General features: G+C 42.5%; 2 protein-coding genes across 5 annotated transcripts in view; one reads left to right on the forward strand and one right to left on the reverse strand.

Moving 5' to 3' along the window:
• Window positions 1-7133, reverse strand: part of PECR (peroxisomal trans-2-enoyl-CoA reductase) — a 44222-nt gene extending 37089 nt beyond the window's left edge. For all 3 annotated transcript variants that reach the window (XM_059927398.1, XM_059927399.1, XM_059927400.1), the window contains exon 1: window positions 6921-7133. In XM_059927398.1, coding sequence (XP_059783381.1) covers window positions 6921-7057 — 137 coding nt within the window. In that variant the 5' untranslated portion in view covers window positions 7058-7133. The remainder of the gene's footprint in view (window positions 1-6920) is intronic.
• Window positions 7134-7269: 136 nt separating this feature from the next.
• TMEM169 (transmembrane protein 169) lies at window positions 7270-24351 on the forward strand. Of its 2 annotated transcripts, none has more exons than XM_059927403.1 (3): window positions 7270-7350; window positions 19982-20377; window positions 22727-24351. In XM_059927403.1, the coding sequence occupies exons 2-3, from the start codon at window positions 20107-20109 to the stop codon at window positions 23347-23349; spliced, it is 894 nt and encodes a 297-aa protein (XP_059783386.1). In that variant the 5' UTR covers window positions 7270-7350; window positions 19982-20106; the 3' UTR covers window positions 23350-24351. The 2 variants fall into 2 exon arrangements, with proteins under 2 accessions (XP_059783386.1, XP_059783384.1); XM_059927401.1 differs by lacking the exon at window positions 7270-7350 and adding an exon at window positions 13973-14120.
• The last annotated feature ends 3455 nt before the right edge of the window (window positions 24352-27806 follow it).

The following is a 27806-nucleotide window of genomic DNA, read 5'->3' on the forward strand; positions in this document are numbered from 1 at the left end:
AATTCTGAAAGTAATAATGTTTAGAAAATGTTTCATGTGTTCCTGTAAAAAAAGATGAATTAGGACCTCTGCTTATGGTCAAGATGGAGTAATAGGAACTGAACTTACCCTCCAGCCCAAAACAACTAAAAAACTGAACAAAATATTTGCAACAATGATTTCCAGGCACTGCATATCAGGTAGCACAGGATAGTGATCCAAGAGAGTGAACACAAACAATGTGAGCCCTATTATTATTCCAGATTGCTGCCTAGAGAGAGTCTTCAGGCTGCAGCATAGGGAGAAGGAACCCATTCAGAGCCCAGCAGTCTCCTGGGTAGAAGAGATGAAGTTGGGAGTCCAGGGAGGCCAAGACAGCTAGATTATACAGGGCACAGAGAGAAAGGAGGTACACAGGGAGAGAACTCCAGAGATCTGTAGAGTTCCCTCAGATCTTCAGCTGAGCACTGATCTGTACATAAGAGTAAGGAAACAATCTGAGGCTGGGGAAAGATTGTTCCCAATCTCTACAAAGTTTCAAACTGTTTCCAAGTAACTTAATTGTATCACAGAACAAAGTTCAGCAATATTTATAAGAATACAAAAATAACTAGCCTGCAACAAGGTAAAATTCAAATGTCTGGCATCCAACAAAAAGCCACAAGGCATAGGAAGGAGCAGGGAAATACAACCCAGAATGAGGAGAAAAGTAAATTAATAAAAACAGGCCGAGGAATGGCACTGATGACATAATTAAATAAACCAAAGATAAAGAGAAAAATATTAAAAGCAGGCAGAGAAAAAGAACACAAAAAAGACAAGGAAGACAGAAGACTTCTTTTCAGAAACAATGCAAGCCAGAATATAGTGGAATATCCTGAAAGTACTGGGGATACGGGTGGCAGTGGGAGTTTTGGAACCTAGAACTCTTACCCAGTGAAAATAGCTTTCAAAAGTAATGGCAAATTAAAGACTTACTCACACATATGATATCCAGAAGAATTCATTAAAGTAGACCTGCACTGCAAAAAGATTAAAGGAAGGCCTTCAAACAGAAGGACAATGATACCAGATGAAAATCTAAATCTACAAAAGAAGAAAGAGAACTGGAAATGGTAATTACATGAGTAAATAAATATGAAGTCTTTTCTTATTTCTATTCAATCTCTCTAAAAGGTAGTGATTGTTTAAAGTAAAAATGATATCAGTGTATTGTAGGCTTTATAACATATGTAGAAATAAAATGTACGAGAACAGCATTTAATTGTTACACAATGTCCAGGAAGGGTGAAATAGAAGTATCTGCAGTCCTTGTTCTGCTCAGCTCTAATACACGCTAATTTCAGTTACCTTAGTTTAAATAACACCAGACCCCAAACAACACTGTCCAAATTCCAGTTACCATGGCAGATTAACTGTGAGTAATTGCATAAAACACAAACTGCACCGCCAGTACAAATCCACAAATCAGCATGCGAATAACAGACGTACATCACGGTCAGTGACTAATCGTTTCACTTCTTTCACTGTCTGTAAGTGATTGGCCACTGTGCATCTGTTCTTCAATTCGTGCACAGACAGCAAAGAATGCAGTTGTGTTGCCTCCTTGTCTCCCAATGATAAACCTATGTGACATTTTACAAAAACCGATGACTGAAGGAGAGACTGGCCAACAAAGACGAAAGTGCAACAAAGAAATAAAAATTGGTAACACTGAAAGTGAAATTAGAATTGTATGTAAATGGAGTTCTAAAAGGAAGAGCTACCCACGGGAATGCTGACACTCCACCAGTGCTTTCCTTAAGTAAAAATATTAAGCTATGAGACACTGGACTATTCATTTATCTTACTAAGTAATCCTGAACCTTATTGCTCATTGTTGCCTTACATGTTAGTTTATCCTAAAGAGAATGCTTCCTTCTTTTCATGTACAAATATAAAAAACAGAAATACGTGCCAAGACAGCCTTGAAACAGAGAGAGGGAAGAGCCTCGCCACCTCTGGGAAGCCCAGATGTATATGGCAGATTTAAAGCGAACTATATTGATAATCACAACTATGTTGACGACCCTCCTTCCTCTCCCTCACTGAGCCCAGATTGGCAGCTCCTTCTACATGCTCCCATATCCCTGACCTCATTCTAATACAGCATTTAAACCAGTATTGTAGGATAATTAACAGTCTCCCCCCACTCCCTATCATCTACTGGAGGATTGGGACCCTGTCATTGTAATTATTACACTCACAAACAGTCCACATTCAATATTCATGTATGCAATAAATGACACTTAGAAAGGTAAAGAATAAAATGGCTCTCTGTTTGACCACAACCATTCTAGTTGTACATGATAAGGTAGCTTCCGCATATTAAAATAAGGCACTTTAAAAAACTATTTTTCAAGATTAGGTTATAATTTAGTGAGTTACAAATGCAGACAACTTTTGGAAATTCTGATAGGCAATCTGAGAGCTTTATAAAGCAAATATTAAAAAGATTCACCATGAATTCTTTGCAAGACAAGACTAACTTTAAAATAGAATTCAGTTTATCAAAATTGATGTATAGGACTTTCCTGATGGCGCAGTGGTTAAGACTCCGCCTGCCAATGCAGGGGACACAGGTTCGAGCCCTGGTCCGGGAAGATCCCACATACTGTGGAGCAACTAAGCCCATGCACCACAACTACTGAGCCTGAGCTCTAGAGACCGTGAGCCGCAACTACTGAACCGGCGTGCCACAACTACTGAGGCCCACGTGCCTAGAGCCCGTGCTCTGCAACAAGAGAAGCCACTGCAATGAGAAGCCCACGCACCACAACAAAGAGTAGTCCCCGCTCGCCGCAACTAGAGAAGCGCGCAGCAACGAAGACCCAATGCAGCCAAAAATAAATAAATAAATAAATAAATAAATAAATAAATAAATAAATAAATTTATTTTAAAAAAATCGATGTATAATTTTCAATAAAGCATATATTATACTGTCAGGAGAACCGTTATTCCTTTCATCTTCTGTTTCCAGGAGGAAGCTTCTACTCCCAGGAGGGGAAAGAATTGAAATACACATTTCTAGCCCAGGTCCAACCCTCAGCCAGGTTTCCCTGAGTTAGGAGGAATAGCTAATCTGATTAATAAAATGGAAAGGAGAAACAAGTTCCCCTGGATTAGCCACTGTCTCTGCCCATCACCTTCTTTTCTTTGATCTTTCTGCCTTAAAGATGGGCATTAACTGCTCTAGTTCCCAGAGTAAAGCACAGGCTAACAAGGCATGGAAATCTGACATCTACAACTCTTCCTAAATCCACATTAAGAAGTTAAGCCTCATTAAAAAAAAAAAAAAAAAATCCTCAAGAATACTAAGGTGATTAATGCCTGACTTTATCCAAGGCCTCAAATAAGAGATATAATGAAAATATAAATAGGATTATTCACAGGAATTATCTAATTAGAAGCTTACTAAATTATCACTAATTACTATCTGAACCCTGAAGGCTTCAGGAAAGTTATCTAATATCAGCAGAGCTATACTGGGACACAACTTTAAAAGGCTATTTATTTTAACTGCTATATAAACTTGAACCAGGGGGCAAAGGTATTACAAGGCAGAATGCTGCAGTGCTGGGTAGAACTAGAAACCTAAATTTCCATTAAAGGAATGGTTAAATAAATTATTACATATCCATACAATAGAATACTATATAACTTAGAGAAGAATGAAGTACTACTATATGCACTAGCATGGAAAGAAAAAATTACAGAGCAGTAAGAATACTATAGTCACAGTTTTGTAAATAACAAAATACACACAAGTGTATATGTGTGCATGTGGGTGACTCATAGAAAATCACCAGGAAAGGGATTTAGGAGATGGGCAGAATGGGAAAGCTCATTTTTTTCTTTTATATACTTCCATACTACCTGAATGTATTGCAATGCTCTTATTTTATAATAAACTAGAAAATTATTAGATGATATCCTCCTCCTCACCCTTATGCTAAATGATGTGGATGGACTTTTTTTGTTGTTTATATGAGTCGCTAGAGAAATTCAGAAAGCTTGATAAACTTACTTAGAACAAGGTACAGAAGTAACTAGCAAATAATGAGTTATTTCCACATCAGAGGCATTTGTAGCCAAATATATTGCTTTTCTGCTTGGGCTGATACTGATTCCTTTCAATCTTCAACTCAGAGTGCTACATTTAAGCACCTTCTAGGTCCCTGGTGTTGATAAGAGCCTAGTCACCAGAGCAAGAAAGAGTGCTGTCTTGCCTCACAATTTCCACTTGCAATTCCTACTTTCATGTCATCCACTGTCACAGAAAGAGAATGACTAACTTGAGGACAGAGACAAGGATCTGGTTTGAATTCAATGTGAATGGTCTTAGGTTCAATATTCTTTGATGGAATCAGGACTCCTCTGGTCTAAGAGCATCTGTCAAATAGAGGAAGAGGGTTCCAATTCTGTTCACTACATCCTGCCCTTGTGAGCTAGGGCTTTCAGCATCCTCTCAGAAAAGGGACAGTCAAAATCATTTGGATGTGAAAGACAACACAATAATCACTTTTAAAAGCATGCCTCAGACTTCCCTGGTGGCGCAGTGGTTAAGAATCCGCCTGCCAATGCAGGGGACACGGGTTCGAGCCCTGGTCCGGGAAGATCCCACATGCCGCGGAGCAACTAAGCCCGTGCGCCACAACTACTGAGCTTGTGCTCTAGAGCCCGCGAGCCACAACTACTGAGCCCGCGTGCCACAACTACTGAAGCCCACACGCCTAGAGCCCATGCTCCACAACAAGAGAAGCCACCACAATGAAAAGACCGCGCACCACAGCGCGCAAAGAGTAGCCCCCGCTCACCGCCACTAGAGAAAGCCTGCGCGCAGTAACGAAGACCCAACGCAGCCAAAAATAAATAAATAAAATAAATAAATTTATTTTAAAAAAGCATGTCTCAAAATCCAGCTTGTAATTCACACCAAAAAATAGAAGCCTTCTCACTGGAAATTGAATTGGCTAACATTTTATTTTATTTGCCCAATCTGGGCTTCTATAACAATCTTCAGGAAACAGCCATTAATCCTGGCATAAAAAAAATAAAGCTGAGCAAGTCAGAGTAAAAATCATTTGTATATTCTTTCACTGAAGGAAATGCATTTCCAATACATTACTCTTTTTTTAAGTACATTGGAAGGTTGAACCAGGATCTGACCAATCTGCTGTGAAGCCTGGTATCTGACCTTCACAGAAATGATAACCGATTCTACTTTTCTAAAGGATTTTCCTGAACAGGGTTAGAGTCTTGGTGTTGGAAGTAAAGTGGGTAGTAATGGTGATGAAGCTACACCAGGGTCAGATTGAGAAATGCTAATTTCCTTTTTTTTTCTTATTAAGACGTATTTCTTCCTTTTTTTCAACATACTTTTTTTTTTAAGTTCATACTCTGTGCCGGGCATTAGAAACACAATGGTAAGCAAAGACAACTTACATGTTCATTAAAAAAATTTGAAAAATGAGTACAATTTAACCACTCATCATTCAAATCATTTCCAGAAAAAGTAGTTGCTGATAACAATGTTATAAACTTCTTTTCAGTCTTCTTCTGCATATATATTTTTCATTAACAATTAAATTGGAATGCTATATTTTGTTTAGAATCCTGATTTTTTTCAATTATATGGTATGCATTTGACAACAAAATCTTCAATAGCAAGATGTTTAAATAGCAGCATATTTCATTGTTACTGATTTAGTCATTTCCCTTATCATGTTTCACTATTCAACACTACATTCTTGTACACAAATCCGTGCTTGTCCCTGATTATTTCCAAAGAGTAAATTCCTGAGAGAGGAATTACTAGGTCATACAGCACAAATACTGTTAACACTTTTGGATTTTTTTCCCCAAACTGACCTCTAGAAAGCTCGTAATAATTTACATTCTTGCCTGCCTTCTCACTTCCTCACCAACACGTTCATTTTCCCCAATGTTTTAAAATTTTGTTAAAAAAACAATGGCACCTTTTTATTGCTATATTTTGCATTTCATTGCCAAAAAAGTTGACTATTTTTTCATATACTTACTGTTTTTTTTTAGTTCTTGATTTAAAATGCTTGGCCCATAACAGAAGCCTATTTTTCTATTAGTTGTTAGATCTTTTCCTTATTTATTTATGAGATCTCTTTATATAATAAATTTATTGTATATTGTAAATGTTTTTCTTCATGTTCCTTCAAACTTTATTCATATATATTTTTTAATTCAATGAGGATATACATCTTCATATTTATCTATTTTCCCTTTTGTGGTTTCTTTCCTTGTTTATTGCTTATAAAGTCCTCCCTTCACCCAAGTTAAGGTAAATATTACAAGAGATTCGAGAAGATTATATGATGGGAGACTTTTACCTTTTCCAGCTAAATGAAGTCTTCCCATGTTTCCTAATCATTCATTAGGCAATAAATAGAATGAATTTTTTTTTTTTTTTTTTGGCCCAGCAGCGCCGCTTGTGGGATCTTAGTTCCCCGCCCAGGGATCCAGCCCAGGCCCACCGGCAGGAAAGCCCTGAGTCCTAACCACTAGATAGCCGGGGAATTCCCTATAAAGAATTAATTTTAAACTCACATCCGTAATTAGTTCCATAGCATGATTCCACACGTCTCCTTAATCCCCACCTCGGACACAGTATCTCTGGCTCTAAATTTTCCCTTTAGTTTACAAATAGTGGTTCATCATCCACCGCTTCTCCACAACTTTTCTTAGAACTCTCCTCTCTCCACTCTCCCTCGCGGTTTAAATTTCACCCACAGCTACATTTCCTTTGCTTTGCAACTTCACGCTCTCCTAAGCCCGCCTCTGGCCCCCTGGCTCCCGACCCCAGGTTACGCCAGCTTCTAAGGATCCCTCGCTCTGAGTACCGTAGCCCAGGGGCCTGCTCACGCACCTAGATGCAGGAGCTCGGTCGCGATGGCCTTTCCGATGCCCGTACCCCCGCCGGTGACGATGGCCACTTGGTGCTGCATCAAGCCTGCTGCCAGGCAGCTTTTGCCCTTGACCTAAGAACTCACGGCTACGGGACATTTGAGTGATGAAGCTTCCGCCAGGTTAAGTCACTGGGTCCACGCCGCCTTTTAAATATGCCGGAGAGAGGGCTCACGTCCACGTGACCGCCCGGGCCCCGCCCCACCCCGTCCCGCCCCGCCCCATCCCGTCCGCTCGCGCTGCCTCGCGTCGCCCCGCCCCTGTCCATCGCCCCGCCTCACCCCGCGCGGCCGCCTCAGGGGCTCTCTATTCTCCCAGCGCAGAACCGCTCCCCCAAGGCGGCGTCCTCACCGTCCAAACTGTCCGCCTGCCTATCTCCCCGGCATGTGTAGGTGAGACTCTTTGTTCCTTGTGTGTGTGTGTGTGTGTGTGTGTGTGTGTGTGTGTGTGTTATTTCGATGCTGTTGGGAAAGGGAAGAAGACAAAAAGCGGGATTGTGCTCTATTTTGAAAAATTCAATCCTCAGTGCCATAACTCTCACGGTTAATTAAAATTAAATCTCCAGTGCATCTGGGTAAAGAGAGGCTGCAGCTCGGGAGCCTCCCGTATTGCCTCCTTGCTGCGCCCGCCCGCGTTGGAAGTCCAGCGATGCTCTGGCTCCAGCTGCTGTGTGCAGCTGGCTGGGAGGGAAAGGGGCAACCTTAGCTGAGGGCGGAGAAATCCGGCTTCATCCTCCGGAAGGGATGCGAATGAGAGGGGGAGGGGGGAAATGCAATTGTAGTTACCCAGAGAACCAAGGTAATAACTGATTTTTAGAAAAAACTCGAGCCCACCTCCACCTCATCTCCCTCTCCTCACCGAGGAATGAAGGGAAGAAGGAACCTTTACCAGATTTGAGATCTGATACATTTCAGCTGGGCTGCATAAATTGATGAGTCCAAAAGAGGACCTTTCCTCGAAGGGTGTATGCTTCTTGCAAGAACGCAGCTGTAGGTGTGTGTTTGAGATCCTACCCTCTAGTTCATTCCTTATGCAGGGGAGCAAGCCTCCTGAGGGTGGGGGAAATTTCTCATCCGTGTTTTGGTGCCCATTAACAGTGATTTATTATTCAAATTCTCCATCTTGCTTCCTGCTGTCAGCCCACCAGAGTGGAATTACACCTGGACTAGCCTGGGGAGACTTTGCCTGAGAACTTGACAAATCTAGGGAATGTGTCAGGTGCTGTGGTCTTAACAATCCAGGCAGGATCATGTTTCTAAGTCTGTTGTCAGAGTGTTGCAGGAAGGGGGACCCTTTCCAGAGCCCGAGAGTGGGCTCTTGTCTAACACTCGGAAAGGAATTGTTGGAGGAGACACATGTGCTGACAAAGCAAGAGATTTTATTGGGAAGGGGTTCCCCGGGCAGAGACCAGTAGGGTAAGGGAACCCAGGAGGACTGCTCCACCACGTGGCTCACAGTCTCAGGGTTTTACCGTGATGGGGTTAGTTTCCAGTTTGTCCCTGGCCAATCGTTCTGACTCAGGGTCCTTCCTGGTGGCTCCCGCATCACTCAGCCAAGATGGATTCCAGCGAGAAGGAATCTGGGAGGTTGGTAGGACATATGGACTGATGTCTCCTCTCTCCTTTTGACCTTTCCTGAATTCTTCCAGTTGGTGGCAGCTTGTTAGATCTGCATTCCTTACCAGGACCTCCTGTTTAAGATAACTCATGCAAGTGGTTACTCTTGGGCCTGGCCAGGGTGGGTGGTTTCAGTCAGTGGTTCCCCTAACAAGAGTACTGTATTTTCCCCTGCAAGGTATTAAAATAATGTAAAAACAAACAAATGCCATCATTCTTTTGTTGGGTCCACCACCGAGTTAGAGTGAATTGGAAATGGATCTGGTTGAGGGTGGAATCAGACATCACTTCCTCCCTGTTTCTCCATCCCCCTGCCCTCCTCTGACCTCCTTTGAGAAACACCTACCCCTCTATCTTTGTTGCTGACAGATTCCAATCAACACTGCTTAAAGAAGGGAAGCTATCTCTTCCACTTCTCATTTGCTGGATAGTTTATCAAGGAATCACTTCTACTAACTCAGTTCTAAGAGGTTTCTTATTCCGAAAAATTCCAGGCTTTCTTTCTTGGGAGGAAGGAACACTTTAAATTTCTTTCAAAGGTACTTTTATTGAAGATCTAATTAAATGTGATGTGTGACCTGGTCTGGACGTGTGGATTCACGGAACTCTGCCAGGGCGGGTCAACATGGGCCTGGTTGTACTGCAGCTTCTGTGTGGTGGCTGAGTGGCCTCAGAGAGGGATTCTGCAGTCCTCCAGTGAAAAGGCGACTGGACTGGCTTCAAGCCAGTTTTGCTTGCTGAGTGACAAGGAGCCATTCCTCAGCCTCAAGGAAGTTTCACTATGAGCCGTCAGAAAGCTCTTTCTCACTGTCCAAAGAGAGCCTGTGATTAAGGGAGATGTGGCGTCTCTTCAAGAGATCTTTTGTTAAAAAGAAAAAGGCATGTCCTCTCTGCCCCTGCCTCTGACCTCAGTCAGGGTTTGAATGTCTGCTAACCCCAAGAGGCCTGGAGGCACAACAGTAGTTCCGCCTCTTGAAGGCTCTTTGTTTCCAGATTTGAGCTCTGACTCCTGGTTGAGCCCTCTCTTCTCAGGGCATCCGTGCCCTGCTGCAATGACTGTCCCTTTGGCCAAATCAAATGCTACCTGGCACTCTGCATCACTGCCCCCTTTGTCCTGGGGAAAAAGGCATCACCATGGCTATGATCTTTCCACATTCCCGCTCTGTCATAGCCCATCAGCACTCCCTCCCTCCGTTCATCTTCTGAGCTGCTCTTGCTGCTCACCCATCTTCCCACCCCTCCCCCACCCCATCTGCCTAGTAACTTCATTTTCTCCCCTTCACGAAGCAGCTGCTGGCTCAGACTGACAGGGGCCTGTGGGATTCTCAACATTGAGACAGAATCTCGGTGCTGAAGGAATATCAGTGAGGCATATCTAGCCCCGCCTGCCTTGATGTAAAAGCAGTCCTGAGCCAACTTATATAAGTAAGATTCTTAACCAGTTCACAATATTCGGCCAATATTTATTGAGCACTCAATTATTTATTAAGTCATGTGCCAGGTACTATTCTAGACATGGGGGTTACAGTACAGTGAACAAGACGGTTAGGTGTCCCTGCCTTGGTAGAGTTTATGTTCTAGGATGTACACATGTTGGTAGTTGGGAGTGGAAGGGGTATGTGTGCCGTGAGAGGTAGGACAATAAGTAAACAAAAGATCAGACAATAAAGATCAGATCTAACAGCTCTTACACTAAAGCTGCTCAAGCTTCTTATAACCAACTACCTTCACTACTGGGAAATATTTCCTCTGTAGACAGTCAGATGCTCCCCAGATGATGACCCAGCCTCAGTGTGGGAGCCTTTCAGGACCAGGAGACAAGAGAAATGCTGCTCACAGGACCACAAAGGAAAAGGCTGCAGCCTGACTGTGCTCACAGCCAATCACAGCAACTGGCTGGAAGCTGTGAGTTCTCAGTTGCTGTTCCATCGTCGTTCCAATCACTTGATACTGGTCTGAACCAAATTTCCTTTCATCTTTGCATTGGTGAGACTGTCCCTCCGAGAGCAGCCAATAGTAATTTTCAGTGGGAAAATGGCAAACGTTTTATTTCCTGGTTGGCCTAGTACCTCTAATGGTGGCAAACCAAGACGCTAATGGGGGAGTTTGGCCACCCCAGACAGGTGATATTAGCCCTCTGAGTGCCAGATACACAAGTCAGAAAAGAACTGGAAGAACAGCAGGGCTGGAGCAAGGCACAGCTCACTGTAGTAGTCGTAATGAACTTGAAAATGATGATACTTTACCCACTTAGCTCCGGTTCAGTTTCCTTGGAAGAGGAAGATGTGTTAATATCAGTGAAGGTGCAAAAAGTCAATTCCTGATTGTACTTAGTTAAACCAGTGGAGCAGGACACCCTAATTTGGAAGGATTATAAGCCAGAGACAGCAAAATGGCAGCCTATTTGTGATTTGTTTTGGTTGTTTGTCCACATGGTAATTTATTTAAATTTGGACTAATTGCAGTAATTAAAATCAGGAACTTTCTCATGAAATTTCAGGCAACCCATACCAAATGGACCTGAATTTCTCTATGAAAGCAGTTGGCTGAACAGTGGGCTTGGCGGGAAGAAGAGAGAAGAGTAACTTGCTATTTCAGATGAGACCTGAGTGAGCGCTTATGTTTACCATAGCCCCCACCATTCCCTGTGTCCAGTTGCTAAGGCTTGGTGTCGTTGCCATTTATTAGCTTTTTCCAGCCACACTTCATCCATATATGTTACTTGCTTCCCTGCAATTAATCTAAGAGCAGAGGCTTCAAAACTCCCTGGCTTCTCCACCCACCAAGCCCACAAGTTCTGCTGAGTATCTGGGTGGGTTTGGAGAAAGCCCTGGATCAGGTCTGCTTCAGTGACCACCTAGGAGCAGAGACTCATGAGCAGACTCCAGGGAATTCATGCGTGATGATGAGAGGTCCGTGAAGCAGCAGTGAGCCACCACTGTGGAGGTGGGAGTGGGAGTTAGTGACCAAGTGACAGGATGGGAGTAATGACCAGACTTCCTGCTGATGACTCAGCTCTACCAAGGCACTATACCTGGGTAGATAAGTTCATTTTGTGGTGTTGTGAGTTTTTGGGTGTTTACTGACTGCTTAAGAGCTGTTGCTTTTCTTTTAGTAAAACTCTAGAGGAGTACATAGGCAGCTAGTGTGATTGAAGCATTGGAGGTATACATGAGGGAGATGGTATAGCCTAGGATGGCAGGACAGGGAAGGGCCAGATCACACAAGTCCTTAGGCCACATGAAAAGTTTGGGTTTCATTTTATACCAATGGGAAGTGACCGGAGGATTTTAAGCAGAAAATGGCCTGATTTTATGTATGTTTTCAAAAGATCTTTCTAACTGCTAAGTGGAGAATTGATTGGAAGACAGCAAGAGTAGAAGCCAGAAGATAAGGAGCATTTTTAGAACCTTAGTAAGAGATGATGGCCTTTTAGACCAGAGTGGTAGCAATGAAGATGGGAAAAAGTGGTGGATGCGTTTAAGAATTATCTGGAGAATTTTCTTCAAGGGTGGCTTAAAACCAGTTATTTTATGCCTAAGTTCCAGAGTCTGAGTATATACTTTAAAACCTATTTTTCCCCCCAGAATGACTGAGGAGTCAGAGCTAATGGTGGATTGAGGTTAACAGTCTGCAGTATCATACTCATTAATAAATTTTGGACTGGGGGTGGAGGTGGAGGATGGGCAAAGCCTACCTTCCAGGAAAAAGAGCAGAGTCCTGTGTCTTCTCTTAATTCTATTGACTAAAACCTTGGAAACTAGAGAAATTTTCTTCCTACCCTCTCTCTTATGATATGTAAAAGAAAGGAGAAATGTTCAAAACCTGCTTCTCAGCTCAAATGCTAACAGCATAATAAAGTGTACAAAAATGAGGAAAATAATTAAGCCTTCCTCTCTTAACACTCGTTCACATCATATTTACAAATAGGCATTTTCCCTTCCCCTTTGCCTTACCGGGTCAACAAGTATGTACTGAGTATCTGCTACATGTCCTGCCCTAGGGTCTTCCCATTAGAGGTAAAGAAGTATAAGACAGTTCCTGACTTCTAAAATTTTATAATCTTCAGTGGGGAGGTGAATGAAAAATCATGAAGCCATTCATAATCAGTTCAAGACGATATGAAATGCTGCATAATTAAGCACTAAGAGAGTATGGTACAGATGACAAATACTACTGGAATACAGAGTAGGAAAAGGCAGAAGAAAGGGATTGGAAACTAACATCTATGAAGCATCAACTCATACTAGGCATTGGACACTCGAACACTCATGGCATTCTCACCTCACTCCTGCAACAACAAGATTGGGGTCGGGGAGAGACATGTGTAGGCTGGGGTGGTCACAGAAGGGAACATGAGTGAGTGAGTCTCTTGAGCCAGGCTTGAAAGAGGTGGAAAAGAGTGAAAAAGGTGAAGGAACCGACATAAGTAAATGTGTCAACTAGTCATGTTATGGGGAGTGGGAAAAACTGCTGTGGAACCCTAGGATGGAGCATGAATATGGAGAGCCTCAAACACCAGGCAGACCCTTGAGATATATTTCAGTCAGAAGTGGCAAGATAGTGACGATTACTGGACAAAATAAAAATATCTTGTGTCATTAATCACAGTTTAAAATGGTAGAGGAAGAACTCTGAAATGGAAGGCAGAGGAACGTACGTGGGGGAAGTAGTGTAGAGGCTGTATTCTACCATATGGTGGTAGTAGAAATTGAAATGAACACATTACCAAAGAGATTCCATAGGAATGAGTGGCAGGACTTAGAACCTGATTAGTAATAGGGACATAGGAATATATCCTTAATGTAGGAGATGGATTCATCAAAGACAGCTCTAGAGGTTTAAGTATAAAATCTGGGGTAAATGTTGGCAGGCAGCAAGGCATGGTAAATAAAACATGGGCTCTGAAATTAGCAAACCTGCGTGTGAGTCACAGCACCATTACTGTGTAACCTTGAGCAAGTTACTCCTCTGCATGGGGATAATAATAGTACCTCCTTCCTTGGTTTGCTGTGAGGATTACACAATAATGATTATTGAAAAGCACTTAGAACAGCACCTGGCACACAGTCAACATCCAGTAAGTTTTAGTTATTACTATTATTAAGTCCAGATGTCCTCACTGCAAAATAGTGCTTGTTCCGTAAGATTGGAGTTGTGCAAGTTAGGCTTAAATCCAGTTCTCTCACTTTGTTTAACATGGATGAGCTTCATAATGTCAAGTGAGGACACTAGAAGCTACTTCATCACAGAAAGCTCCTGTCCTCTGGATCTTCCCACTTTTAGAACATCATGTGCTCTCAGAGACGTCACCAAATGAATTTTATAGTCCAACAAGCTCCATGCATAAGAATGTGAAGGTAATGGTACTTATTTTGTTCAAACAGGCAAAGTCAGGCTGTGAAGATTTAGTGAAACCTTAATTCCACCTGTGGGCCTTTTCAATTTTGTCGCTGAGCACCTCATTTGTTTCAGTCACTGGGCTATGTGCCCAAGATACAAAGGTGATAAGACCCAGTACCCACCTGCCGCGAGTAGGGAAACAGGTAAGAAAATTAACAATTAGAGGACAAAGGAGAAGTATTTAGGTGATACTTGGACAATGGAGGAAAGCTACCTGCTGAGAAGGTTGCTCAGACTTTGGGGAGTTTGGGCATTTGAAGAAATGTGATAGAGTCAGTCTTGGTACCTGGTAATACAGAAGATGCATCATATTAAGACATGGGATTTGCTTCAAATTGAGTGGCATTTAGCGCCTAGTTAGATTTTTGTCTGTTTCATAATCCTCCCCATTCCCCACCCTGCCCTGACTGAGCCAGTCCACTAAACATTGGGGCCATTTAATACAAATAAGAGAAGAGGTTTTATTGTTTGGGATAAAGGGACACCAAAGAGTGTGCATGTGGCACTGAAAGAAAGGAAGTACTCAGAGAGCTGAAACAAAATGAAGATTTGAGAATTGGGAACAAAAGTAACAAACAGCTGGCACCCTGGAGTTACTGAGAGCAAACAGTCTCCGGGCGCCTGGGGCAACAGAACTGTGAGTAGAGTCTACTCACATTCTACTACAATTCTCAATTATAAATACAGTTATTTGGAAATTAGGACATTTGTTTGATAAATAATTAAGAAACTTCATATCAATAGAAGCTGCCACTGTTGTCATTAAAGAAAGGTATTTAAAAGTATAATTGACAATAGTATTATATAACAGTGGCGCCACTTGCCTCCTCCACTAAGTTTAAAACTGGGTTTGTTAAAAACACATGAGAGACTTCCCTGGTGGCGCAGTGGTTAAGAATCTGCCTGCCAATGCAGGGGACACAGGTTCGTATCCCTGGTCTGGGAAGATTCCACATGCCGCGAAACAACTAAGCCCGTGCGCCACAGCTACTGAGCCTGCGCATCTAGAGCCCGTGCTCTGCAACAAGAGAAACCACTGCAATGAGAAGCCTACGCACTGCAGTGAAGAGTAGCCCCGCTCTCCGCAACTAGAGAAAGCCCGTGGGCGTCAACGAAGACCCAACACAGACATAAATAAATAAATAAATAAATTTATTTTTTTTTTTTAAAAAAGGCCCATGAGAGTATTGTAGCTAATAAATAAAGAAGAAATGAGAGAAATGGAATGTCATCATTTTTGTAACACCTAATGAACGAATGGGTCTGGCCAATAGTCGTCAATGGCTACTAATTTCACGGAGTCAAGCAGATATTAGCTACCTTCTGATGGAAATACAAAACACCATCTATAACATCTTGCCAAAACAACCAACCAACCAAAAAAATTCTAACCCAAATCTGAGTAAGCCTCTTTATTTAGCTACCAATTTATAGGAAATATATGGTTCAGAGGAACACACTATGCGGGTTGCAATCCTCAAGATCTAGGCTATGAGCATCTGCAAGGTAAATGACCTTTTCTTTAACAAATAAATAGAAAGGAAAAGGAAAAAAAATTGGTTGGGGAACGTATGGACCTGTTCCGTCCAATATAGTAGCCAGTAGCCACATGTGGCTATTTAAATTTAAATTGGTTAGAATTCAATAAAAAAAATTTTTTTTAATTCTCCAACTTTCTCTTTTTTTAATTTTTTAAATTAATTAATTTATTTATTTATTTATTTTATTTATGGCTGCCTTGGGTCTTCGTTTCTGTGCGAGGGCTTTCTCTAGTTGTGGCAAGCGAGGGACACTCTTCATCGCGGTGCGCAGGCCTCTCACTGTCGGGGAGCACAGGCTCCAGACGCGCAGGCTCAGTAATTGTGGCTCACGGGCCCAGCTGCTCTGTGGCATGTGGGATCTTCCCAGACCAGGGCTCGAACCCGTGTCCCCTGCATTAGCAGGCAGATTCTCAACCACTGCGCCACCAGGGAAACCCAGAATTCAATAAAATTTAAGATGCATTTCCTGGGGAATTCCCTGGTGGTCCAGTGGTTAGGACTCCACACTTTCACTGCCGAGGACCCAGGTTCAATCCCTGGTCGGGTAACTGAGATCCCCCAAGCTGAGTAGCGTGTCCAAAAAATTAATAATAATAAAAATAAAATTCATTTCCTCAGTTGCACTAGACTCATTTCAGGTGCAACAGCAGAAAGTTCTATTGGACAGCGCTGCTATAGACAGAGGTGTACGATCTGTTTCCATTGCATACATCTTATTTGAATCCTAATTCAAGAAAATAGACTTTAAAATGTTAAACAGGGAAATTTGAACTGACCAGATATTTGATGATATTAAAGAATCATTTAAAAAATTAAGTGCAATAATGGTATGGTGATAATCTTTTTTTAAAAAGAGACTTCTTATATGTAAGAGGTACATGCTGAAACAGTTACAGATGAAATGATATGATATCTGACATTTGCTTTTAAATAATATGAGGAGATAAAACAAAATTGGCTACTAATATTTTGATTATTGTTGAAATTGGGTGAGAGGTACAATAAGGATTCATTCGAATTATTCTCTTTGCTTTTATAAAGGTTTGCCACTTTCCCTAATAAAAATGTTCTCATTTTACATGTTTGAAACGTTCCATAATATAATAACATTTTTTTTAAAGAAGCATACAAGCAGCTACCTGGGTTTTTTTGTTTTTTTTTGTTTTTGTTTTTTGGCTGTGTTGGATCTTCATTGCTATGCATGGGCTTTCGCTAGTCGCGGTGAGTGGGGGCTACTCTTTGCTGCGGTGTGTGGGCTTCTCATTGCGGTGGCTTCTCATGTTGTGGAGCACAGGCTCTAGGTGCACAGGCTTCAGTAATTGTGGCAGCGGACTCAGTAGTTATGGCTCGCAGGCTCTAGGCGCACAGGCTTCAGTAGTTGTGGTACACAGGCTTAGTTGCTCCATGGCATGTGGGATCTTCCCAGACCAGGAATCAAACCCACGTCCCCTGCACTGGCAGGCAGATTCTTTTTTTTTTTTTTTTTTTTTTTTTTTTAATGTCTGAAACATTTATATTAACATATTTCCATACATATTTCCATACAAATACAAATATGATTTTTAGAAATTTCATGTAATGTCTGAAACATTTATATCAACATATTTCCATACATATTTCCATACAAATACAAATATAAGATTTTTAGAAATTTCATGTAATGTCTGAAACATTTATATTAACATGTTTCCATACAAATAACCCAATGAAAGTTTAGTATTAGTTGTTTTGTTTGTTTTTTTATACTGCAGGTTCTTATTAGGCATCAGTTTTATACACATCAGTGTATACATGTCAATCCCAATCGCCCAATTCAGCACACCACCATCCCCACCCCACCGCAGTTTTCCCCCCTTGGTGTCCATATGTCCATTCTCTACATCTGTGTCTCAACTTCTGCCCTGCAAACTGGCTCATCTGTACCATTTTTCTAGGTTCCGCATACATGCATTAATATACGATATTTGTTTTTCTCTTTCTGACTTACTTCACTCTGTATGACAGTCTCTAGATCCATCCACGTCTCAACAAATGACTCAATTTCGTTCCTTTTTATGGCTGAGTAATATTCCATTGTATATATGTACCACATCTTCTTTATCCATTCGTCTGTTGATGGGCATTTAGGTTGCTTCCATGACCTGGCTATTGTAAATAGTGCTGCAATGAACATTCGGGTGCATGTGTCTTTTTGAATTACGGTTTTCTCTGGGTATATGCCCAGTAGTGGGATTGCTGGGTCATATGGTAATTCTATTTTTAGTTTTTTAAGGAACCTCCATATTGTTCTCCATAGTGGCTGTATCAATTTACATTCCCACCAACAGTGCAAGAGGGTTCCCTTTTCACCACACCCTCTCCAGCATTTGTTGTTTGTAGATTTTCTGATGATGCCCATTCTAACAGGAGTGAGGTGATACCTCATTGCAGTTTTGATTTGCATTTCTCTAATAATTAGTGATGTTGAGCATCTTTTCATGTGCTTCGTGGCCATCTGTATGTCTTCTTTGGAGAAATGTCTATTTAGGTCTTCTGCCCATTTTTGGATTGGGGTGTTTGTTTCTTTGATATTGAGCTGAATGAGCTGTTTATATATTTTGGAGATTAATCCTTTGTCCGTTGATTCATTTGCAAATATTTTCTCCCATTCTGAGGGTTGTCTTTTCGTCTTGTTTATGGTTTCCTTTGCTGTGCAAAAGCTTTGAAGTTTCATTAGGTCCCATTTGTTTATTTTTGTTTTTATTTCCATTACTCTAGGAGGTGGATCAAAAAAGATCTTGCTGTGATTTATGTCAAAGAGTGTTCTTCCTATGTTTTCCTCTAAGAGTTTTATAGTGTCCAGTCTTATATTTAGGTCTCTAATCCATTTTGAGTTTATTTTTGTGTATGGTGTTAGGGAGTATTCTAATTTCATTCTTTTACATGTAGCTGTCCAGTTTTCCCAGCACCACTTATTGAAGAGACTGTCTTTTCTCCATTGTATATCTTTGCCTCCTTTGTCATAGATTAGTTGACCATAGGTGCGTGGGTTAATCTCTGGGCTTTCTATCTTGTTCCATTGATCTATGTTTCTGTTTTTGTGCCAGTACCATATTGTCTTGATTACTGTAGCTTTGTAGTATAGTCTGAAGTCAGGGAGTCTGATTCCTCCAGCTCCATTTTTTTGCCTCAAGACTGCTTTGCCTATTCGGGGTCTTTTGTGTCTCCATACAAATTTTAAGATGATTTGTTCTAGCTCCGTAAAAAATGCCATTGGTAATTTGATAGGGATTGCATTGAATCTGTAGATTGCTTTGGGTAGTATACTCATTTTCACAATGTTGATTCTTCCAATCCAAGAACATGGTATATCTCTCCATCTGTTGGTATCATCTTTAATTTCTTTCATCAGTGTCTTATAGTTTTCTGCATACAGGTCTTTTGTCTCCCTAGGTAGGTTTATTCCTAGGTATTTTATTCTTTTTGTTGCAATGGTAAATGGGAGTGTTTCCATAATTTCTCTTTCAGATTTTTCATCATTAGTGTATAAGAATGCAAGAGATTTCTGTGCATTAATTTTGTATCCTGCAACTTTACCATATTCATTAATTAGCTCTAGCAGTTTTCTGGTGGCAGTTTTAGGATTCTCTATGTATAGTATCATGTCATCCTGGCAGGCAGATTCTTAACCACTGCATCACCAGGGAAGTCCCGCAGCCACCTGTTTAAATGTGACTGGCTGGGTATTTGCTAATTGGCACCTCTTTAGCAATAGCACTCAAAACATTCCTTTCCTCTTAATGGCTCCATGTACCAAGAACACAGGCCGATCAGTTTCTTCCTTAAAAGATGTTGTATAGACTCTCTTCTCTCCCACCTCTTTTTACCTGGAGAACAAAAGAGGAGAAAAGTGTTGCGTGAAAAGTGTGCATTCTTTCCTCTGGTCTCCCAGAAGGTGATAGTACAGATCCCAGCCATTCTGGGATCTTGGGCCAACAAGAAGCCAGGAGACAAGTGTCTTTATAGAATATCAGAAAAGGCATGATTAGTGAAGTTGTGCCATCGTTGGATGGCTTGTTCAAAGTTGCATTCAACCATTTGAGTATAGTTGTAATGGCTGACCCAATAGCCAGAAGCCTGGAGTGCTGGTCCCAGCCATAGGAATCTCCATCTATGGTGGGAGGAAGAATGGTCCTTAATCTGTCTGTAAGGCTTCCTCACCCAACTTCCTTATACTTGGCATCCCCCAGCTAGATTGATGAGTTTTGCATAATATATGCAACACAAAATATGGCAACACAAATAAAATTTTATTAACAACGATTCATTCTTGTAAAAGTATTTCCATAGCACTCCCAAAATAAAGTTTTATGAGAAATAAAGGGAGGCAAAGGCTTCTGCCAAGTTGAGGAGCACTTCCTAAACCCCTCTCCATCTCACCCTATTCATTCCGTGTTGATGATTTTGCTTTCCTATTTTTCAAGTGCAACTCATCGTTGGAATGTCTTTGCATAGCCCCATCCTGGAAGAAGCTCTGTGATGTGTGGATCGTGAGTTTGCTCAAGCAAATTGGACTCTTTACAAGGAATAGCTAGATTTGAGGACTAGGATGGAAGAGCCAGCACCAGTGGAAGGCCAGGGCCAGCTCCCAAGCCCCCACCAGGGCTCTCTGAGGAAAGCCATGGCAGCTGCCCTGACCCTTGATGGGGAATCCACACTGGGTCGCAGGAAAAAGAAGAAGAAAGAGTCCCGCCCAGAATCTATTATCATCTACCGGTCAGAGAGTGAGAAACTGGATGAGGAGCCTGGGGAATTAGAAGGTGGAGATCAGCCTAAAGAGGAGGAGGGAGATGATTTCCTAGACTATCCTGCGGATGATGGTAAGTCTCTCTGGGGCCACCTACTTAAAGCCACAGGAAGGAAACCAAATGAGGATCCTCCAGAAGACAGACAGGCATTTGCTCACTGATGTACTTTTTTTTGATACATTTCTTCTCACAGTGTTGCAGTCTTCATTCAACAAATCGATAGTATTTGTTGAGCATTTATTACGTTCTCTTCTAGGTGATATGGAAGAGATCTCTGCCCTTTTGGAACTCCTTGTGTAATGGAAGAGACCGATTTATACACAAAAAATAGTAATACGAGACAACCATGCTAACTATTTAATACATGTAAGATAAATAAACTAATAGTTGACTTTCATAATAATCAGGAAAATGTGAATTATAACAACGAGTTATAGTAATCCTTCACATGTAGGATGGCCAAAAATTGGGTAAAACATGATAACATCAATGTGAGGAAATGGATATATTCTCATATACCTCATGTGGAAGAGGAATCCACTTCAGGGAAATTTGTCAATATCTATTAAATTTAAAATTCAAAATATGCATAGCCTACGTCCAAGAAATTCTCAGTATCTACCCCATGCCCATGTGTGTAAGGAAGCATGTATAAGAATGTTTGTTGCTGTTAAGGAAACTGTGGAGTGTCCATATTAAGTGTCACTACACAGCAATAGATGGATGAGGTAGATCTCTGTGTCGATGGTCATCCCTAAGACATATGCCCACGGTGAACGAGACGAGCAATGCCCCTGCCCTCATGCAGTTTACCTTCCAGTCAGGGGAAGACAGACAGCAAACAAGTCAGCAGATAAGAGACAATTGCAGCTAGTGGTGCAGGTTCCAAAGACAGTAAACCTCAGTGACGGGAAGATGAGCAAGTGAGGGAGGCGGGTGGTGGGAAAGATTGCATGGTTGGGGATGCTTCTCGGAGGAAGAGACATTTGCTCTTGAGGCAGTCCCATTCTGTCCGTCTACCAGCCGGGGGCTAGGAGTCCACAGGGCCTGGGGGACATGCCAACTGAAAGCCTATACCCTCCTCCCGTCCTCCACTTGTAGACTACACTTCACATATGAAGGACTGTGGACTTTGCTGTTTCACTACCTGCAGTCTCACCACTGGGATGGCCAAAGAGTGGCTGTTTGGTGGGGGTGGTGGTGATGGTAGTGATAGTAGTGGTGGTGGTGGTGGTGATGATGGTGATGCTGGTAGTGGTGACGATAGTGATGCTGGTGGTGGTGATGCTGGTGGTGGTGGTGGTGGTGATGCTGGTGGTGGTCATGGTGGTGATGGTGGTGGTGGTGGTGTTGATGGTGATGCTGGTGGTGGTGATGGTGGTGATGCTGGTGGTGGTGGTGGTGGTGGTGATGGTGGTGGTGGTGATGGTGGTGGTGGTGGTAGTGATGGTGATGCTGTTGATGCTGGTGGTGGTGATGATGGTGATGCTGGTGGTGGTGATGGTGGTGATGTTGGTGGTGGTGGTGATGGTGATGCTGGTGGTGGTGGTGGTGGTGGTGGTGGTGATGGTGATGCTGTTGATGCTGGTGGTGGTGGTGGTGGTGGTGGTGATGATGGTGATGCTGGTGGTGGTGATGGTGGTGGTGGTGGTGGTGGTGATGGTGGTGATGCTGGTCGTGGTGGTGATGCTGCTGATGGTGGTGATGCTGGTGGTGGTGGTGGTGATGCTGGTGGTGGTGGTGGTGGTGATGGTGGTGATGTTGCTGATGGTGGTGATGCTGGTGGTGGTGGTGGTGATGCTGGTGGTGGTGGCGGTGGTGGTGGTGATGGTGTATTTTTGTTGGGGAATGTGTGTATGTTGTGCGTGTGTATATGTGGTGCCTGTGTGTGTACAGAATTTGGATATGAAGGCTGGGATGTCCACCAGCATATGAGGAGGACCCTCTCAGAGAAGCATGGGGTTAGGAATGAGGAGAGAAGAGGGGTGGGCTGCTCATCAATATAACACACACACAGTACCGCCTTTACACACAGTAGCTGATACTCAGAAACAGTATTTTCACAGCACTTGTAAACTAGAAATAAGGTCACTATGAAGTGGCATCTGTGGTAGAGTTCCTCACTCCCCTGGATATTACAGACATGATAGAGGCCCAGAAAAGTGGAGAGAGAATATAAGAAACAAGTTTAACCTGCTTCAGGGCCCTGATGTGAGAGTTTACCATGGGAGCACTAATCCCTCCCCGAGGGAGACCCATTCAATCCATCGTGGAATCACTGACTTCGTACCATGTCACCTTGTACCGTGTCAGGGGCTATAATAATGGACATTCTTGTACTCAGCTCCAGTCTCAGGGGATGACGCTCTGTTGAAATGTCTACTCTTCTGATCTTGACTTTCCCCTCTTTATGCCCTGCAGGTATGTGGAACATGCCTGTGGACAGCCGCTATGTCACATTAACTGGGACCATCACCCGAGGGAAGAAAAAGGGGCAGATGGTGGACATCCATGTCACGTTGACAGAGAAGGAGCTGCAGGAACTCACCAAGCCTAAAGTGTCTTCAAGGGAAATGGCACCTGAAGGCAGAAAGGCCTGCCAGCTGGGAGCAGACCGTGGGCCCCACGTGGTCCTCTGGACGCTGGTCTGCCTGCCTGTGGTTTTCATCCTCTCCTTCGTGGTCTCTTTCTACTATGGCACCATCACCTGGTACAATATCTTTCTTGTGTACAACGAGGAGAGGACCTTCTGGCACAAGATCTCATGTTGCCCCTGCCTCATTCTCTTCTATCCAGTGCTCATCATGGCCATGGCCTCTTCCCTGGGCCTCTATGCTGCCGTGGTCCAGCTCTCATGGTCCTGGGGAGCATGGTGGCAAGCTGCCCGGGACATGGAGAAAGGCTTCTGTGGCTGGCTGTGCAGCAAACTGGGTCTGGAAGACTGTTCTCCCTACAGCATTGTGGAGCTGCTTGAATCTGACAATATCTCAGGCACTCTGTCCAACAAGGATGCCACCCAGGAGGTAGAAACATCCACCGTCTAAACTCCCAACAACTTACTTCATTCTCTGGTCTCAGTAGCCTGTATATCGTCTTCCAATTTCAGAATATTCCTTCTTTAAATTATTCCTCCCCCCCTCTTCCCCCATACACAGTTCTTCTGGAAAATTTTAGCCCACACTGATCTGTCCTACCATCTTGTTGGTTTCCAGGAGGGCAGGAAACAGAAAAGCAATTTGTGCCCAAATAGTCCATCCAATGGATAAACTCTTCTTCATTCCTTGCCCTAAGATGACCATTTATCTGAGACAAGGAGCTCAGGTGTGTGTCAGTTCAGGAGCTTGGAGGTGTTCCTGGTGCCTGGAACCCAGGGGAGATGTGACTAAATGTGACAGAATAAGGAAGCTCAGGGGAGACCAAGTCCACCAATAAGATAATAGATAGGGATGGAGTGAAATATTTAAGAAGCAGGCTGCAACAGTGTAGCAGAATGTAAAGATATGTGTGTATCACTTAGATTTTAATTTATATATTAAATATAATTAAAATCCAAATATCAGTAGTTTAAACAAGATAGAAGTCTGTTTCTTTCCTGTATAGAAGAAGTCTGGAGGCAGACCATCAGGGAAACTGATGAAGTCATCAGAATCCCAGGCTTTTTTTATTCCCCAACCCTCATTGCCTTTATCCTCAGCACCCAGTGCTGACTGCATCTCCAGCCATCACATCCCTGTTTCGGATAGAACAGAGGAAAGGGCAACGAAGAGCACGTACACCCTCCTAGGCTAAGGCGGCTTCTCAAGAGGCCCCCTCAACCCTTCTTGTATCTCATTGGCCAGACCATAGTCACATGACCTCACAAGCAAGAAAGGCTGGGAAATGTAGTCTTTTGGCCGGGCAGCTATATTCTAAATGTTTGGGTTCTGCTAATTTAAGAGACAAGGAAATAGTGGCTATTTTGGTAGGCAAGTAAGAATCTCTGGCTCACAGTAATTATTTAAATACATTCAGATCCAAAACTGCGAATACAGTTTTATTTATGTATGTATGTATTTATTTATTTAAGCCTAAATATTGCACAGAGAATTTATACATAGATACTAGCTACATATACTATGCATAAACCACACGTAGATATTAGCAACTCATGTATGTTGCAATTAAATATCTATAATGCCATGTGGTTTCAGGTTTTTTAGAAAGGAAGAGTGAATAGTTGAGTACAGTTATATCATAGTAGCATAGCTTTCTTCCTGGTAGTGAAGGTGGGCCTGGGTGGTGATGTTTAGTTTAATGTAGAGATGAAAGACTGCAAAGGGAGTCTGTCAGACTTTCCCCCAGCAGGGTCAGCAGCCCTAAGCACAAGAAGACAGTTAGCTTTATGTGGTTTGTCAAAACTCACTCAGAGCCTCACTCACTCAGAACTTTCTTCTCACAGCAAACACAGTCTTTGCTGTGCTGAAAAGCTTGGGTCTTCGTGGACACAGAGGGTGTAAACCAGATGGATCCAGATTAATAGATTCTGAACTTAAAAAAAATATTCCTGAGGGTCTCTTTCTAATTTCAAAAAAATCAAATCCTAAGAGGTCAAGCAGATTTTGGAGGTTTGGGTCCTTATAAGAATAGCTGGTGCCCAATTCGTGGTTCATGTCTCAGGAAGAAGCTGTTGAAAGAACTGCTGTGAATCAAACCAGATGGGTCAAGCAATGCTGTCCCACAGAAGGCCAGGACATTTGCCTGATGCATGGTGCTGAACTCCACCTTCAGAGGAAATCCCTCCTTTTTAAAAATAACTATTATTAGCTTGAAAAAAAAAAAAAACTCTGTCCAACACGTTTGAAGATAATGTTGGTGCTCTCTGGTGCTTTTGCAGAGATATAAACAATTGAAATGAAGACAAAGAAAATAAAAATAAAATCAGATTAACGTTTGCTCACTTTGTCTTTGAGTTTCTCCAAAATTGCTTTGAACGCTACAGTTTTCATAAAAGGGTGAGCATGGTGACTATTTTATATATGTATAATGATCTTAATATGGGTCCTTATGTCTTGACTCTTCCCATGGACCACCAATTTATGAGGATTCTGTTTAGCTGGATTTTTTCCACAGATCACAGATTTACCTAAGCCTACATTAGGAAGTTGCAGCCACATTTGTCACATTTTTTTCAGGGGTTAAGGAAACAAATGGCCAAGGCCAAAAACAGTCATGATTAGGGCAAGGGTAAGATGTCTCTGGCAGAATGAAGGAGGGTGGGGTCAGGGTGAGGAGCATGGGATACCTAGGTGAAGTTGATGTAGCCCTCACCCTAATTGGGCTCGCCACCTAGTGGAAGAAATAGGCTCATAAAATAAAATCATTTCAAAAGGGCTCAGAGAGGTATGTAAAAGCCTAGACCTGAGGAAGGAAAACTTAACCAAACAGACCTAAAGCAATCTCATCTTTTATTTTGTATAATGTTCATGAATTCATCACTTACGTAGTTCACTCTCAGAGCAATATCAAACTCAAACACATTTCAGCAACTTAAATTGTAATTTCAAAATAAAATTCTTTACTTGCTTTTGTTAACTACTCTTAAGGGATGCATAGTCTACACTACAGCAAGTTAAAAATATCCCTATTGTTTCAGTTATCTCTTGTTGCGTAACACGTAAAACTTACTGGATTAAAATAACAGTCATTTGACTTATTTGCTGGTAATTCTGCGATTTGGGCAGAGCTTGATGGAGATGACTGGTCTCTACTCAATGTCTCTCTAATGCTGGGACAGCTCCCTTGGGGATGCAGCACCTACTCCCAAGATGGCCTCACTTGCATTTCTGCCAAAGTGGTGCTGGCTGTCATCTAGGTGGGCCCCTGGGGCATTGGTGCTCAGTGCTGGTATCAGTTTGCTAAGGCTGCCATAACAAATACCATAGACTGGGTGGCTTAAACAACAGAAATTAATTTTCTTATATTTCTGGAGGCTGCGAGTTTGAGATCAGGGTGCCAGCACGGTTGAGTTGAGCCTGAGGAGAGCTCTCCCCTTGGTTTTCAGATGGCTGCCTTCTGCATATTCATATGACCTCTTCTTTGTGCAAATGGCTAGTGGGGTTGCTGAGGGGGGGAGTCAGTGCAAGCACAGAAACTCTCTTCATAATGGCACTAATCCCAAACTCTCTTTATAATGGCACTAATCCCATCATAAAGGCCCCACTCTCACGACCTCTACTAACTCTAATTACCTCCCAGAGGCCCCATTTCCACATACTATCACATTGGGGGTTAGGGCTTTAACATATGAATTTGGAGAGAACACAAACACATAACCCCTAATAGTGCTCCTCCGTGTGGCTTCCCACGTGGCTGGGTTGGGCTTTCATAGCATGTAGTCTTATGGTAGTCAGTCTTCATATATGGCATCTGGCTCCCACTAGAGTGCAAAGACCAAATCTGCCAGGTACTCTGAAAGCTTTGGTCCAAAACTGGCCCAGTGTCACTTCCACCACATTTTACCGCATTTTAAGCAGGTCCCAAAGCTGGCCCAGATTCAAGGGAAAGGGACTATATAAGGATGTGGATGCTGGGAGGCATGGCTATTGGGGGCCATCAAAATAATGATGTCACTTTCCTTTTCTTATTTCATCCATTTCCCTCATATGCCACAGTGGTTCCCATGCACTTCTCTTTCTGTCCAAAATGCCCCTTCTCCTCTACTAGCCATAGCCCATCACCCCTTCTCTTTACCCTTTCCACCTAATTCTGTATCACACAAATCTAAACCGATCCTGAACTGACAGGTTGAAATGGAACCAACAAAGTCAGAATCCTTTCGTTGTGGAGGAAGAAGGGAGTCGCCATTTACACTGTCACATTGGGAATGTTTGTCCCTCACCCTTGATTATTGGGGGCCCTTTGCCAGGAGAAGCAGTGCTTGAAGTCCATATGCATTCTCAACACCATGGCTACCTAGCTGTCTGGAAGTGTATGATCCTAAAGACTTCTATAAGGACAGTGGAGAGATGCAAACAAGCACAGGCACTAGAATTTTAAAAATTTTTCCCAGGAAACAAACCTGTACTGGAGGGTGTGTAGTGTGAGAAAGAGAGAGGGGAGGGGACAGAGAAAGTACAAGAGGAAGAGAAAAAAAGAGAAGGAAATAGAGACTAAACACAAGATAAGATCGTGGGCATAACGCATAGAAATTGCCTTCACCATAGTGAGTCTCCACTAATTCTATTTACCTGTCATATGAAAAATACTTTAAAAATAATATTTCAGCCTTAAAAGAACTCCTTGAATCGAAAGCTAGATGAACCCTCTGGGCTCTGAAAGCACCGTCTGAAAGTGTCTGACTCTCCTGGCTTCAGTGTGTTTATAACTTAGGCTCCCTCAAGACCCCTCCCTCCTCATGGCCTCTCCACATCTTTCCAGCTGCAGGCCTGCTTTTCCCCGGTCTGATTTTCAAGAGGGACAGAAGCTCATTGGACTTAATGTTCTAGGCTGGCAGACACTTTGC

This window comes from Balaenoptera ricei, chromosome 7 (genome assembly GCF_028023285.1).
Source record: "Balaenoptera ricei isolate mBalRic1 chromosome 7, mBalRic1.hap2, whole genome shotgun sequence".
Lineage (NCBI taxonomy): Eukaryota > Metazoa > Chordata > Mammalia > Artiodactyla > Balaenopteridae > Balaenoptera > Balaenoptera ricei.

Excerpts from the sequence above, each read along its gene's own strand:
- TMEM169 (XM_059927403.1), top strand. The coding sequence starts at position 20,107 with ATGGAAGAGCCAGCACCAGTGGAAGGCCAGGGCCAGCTCCCAAGCCCC. Across the intron at positions 20,378-22,726 it reads AGACTATCCTGCGGATGATG|GTATGTGGAACATGCCTGTG; the intron begins GTAAGTCTCTCT and ends TATGCCCTGCAG.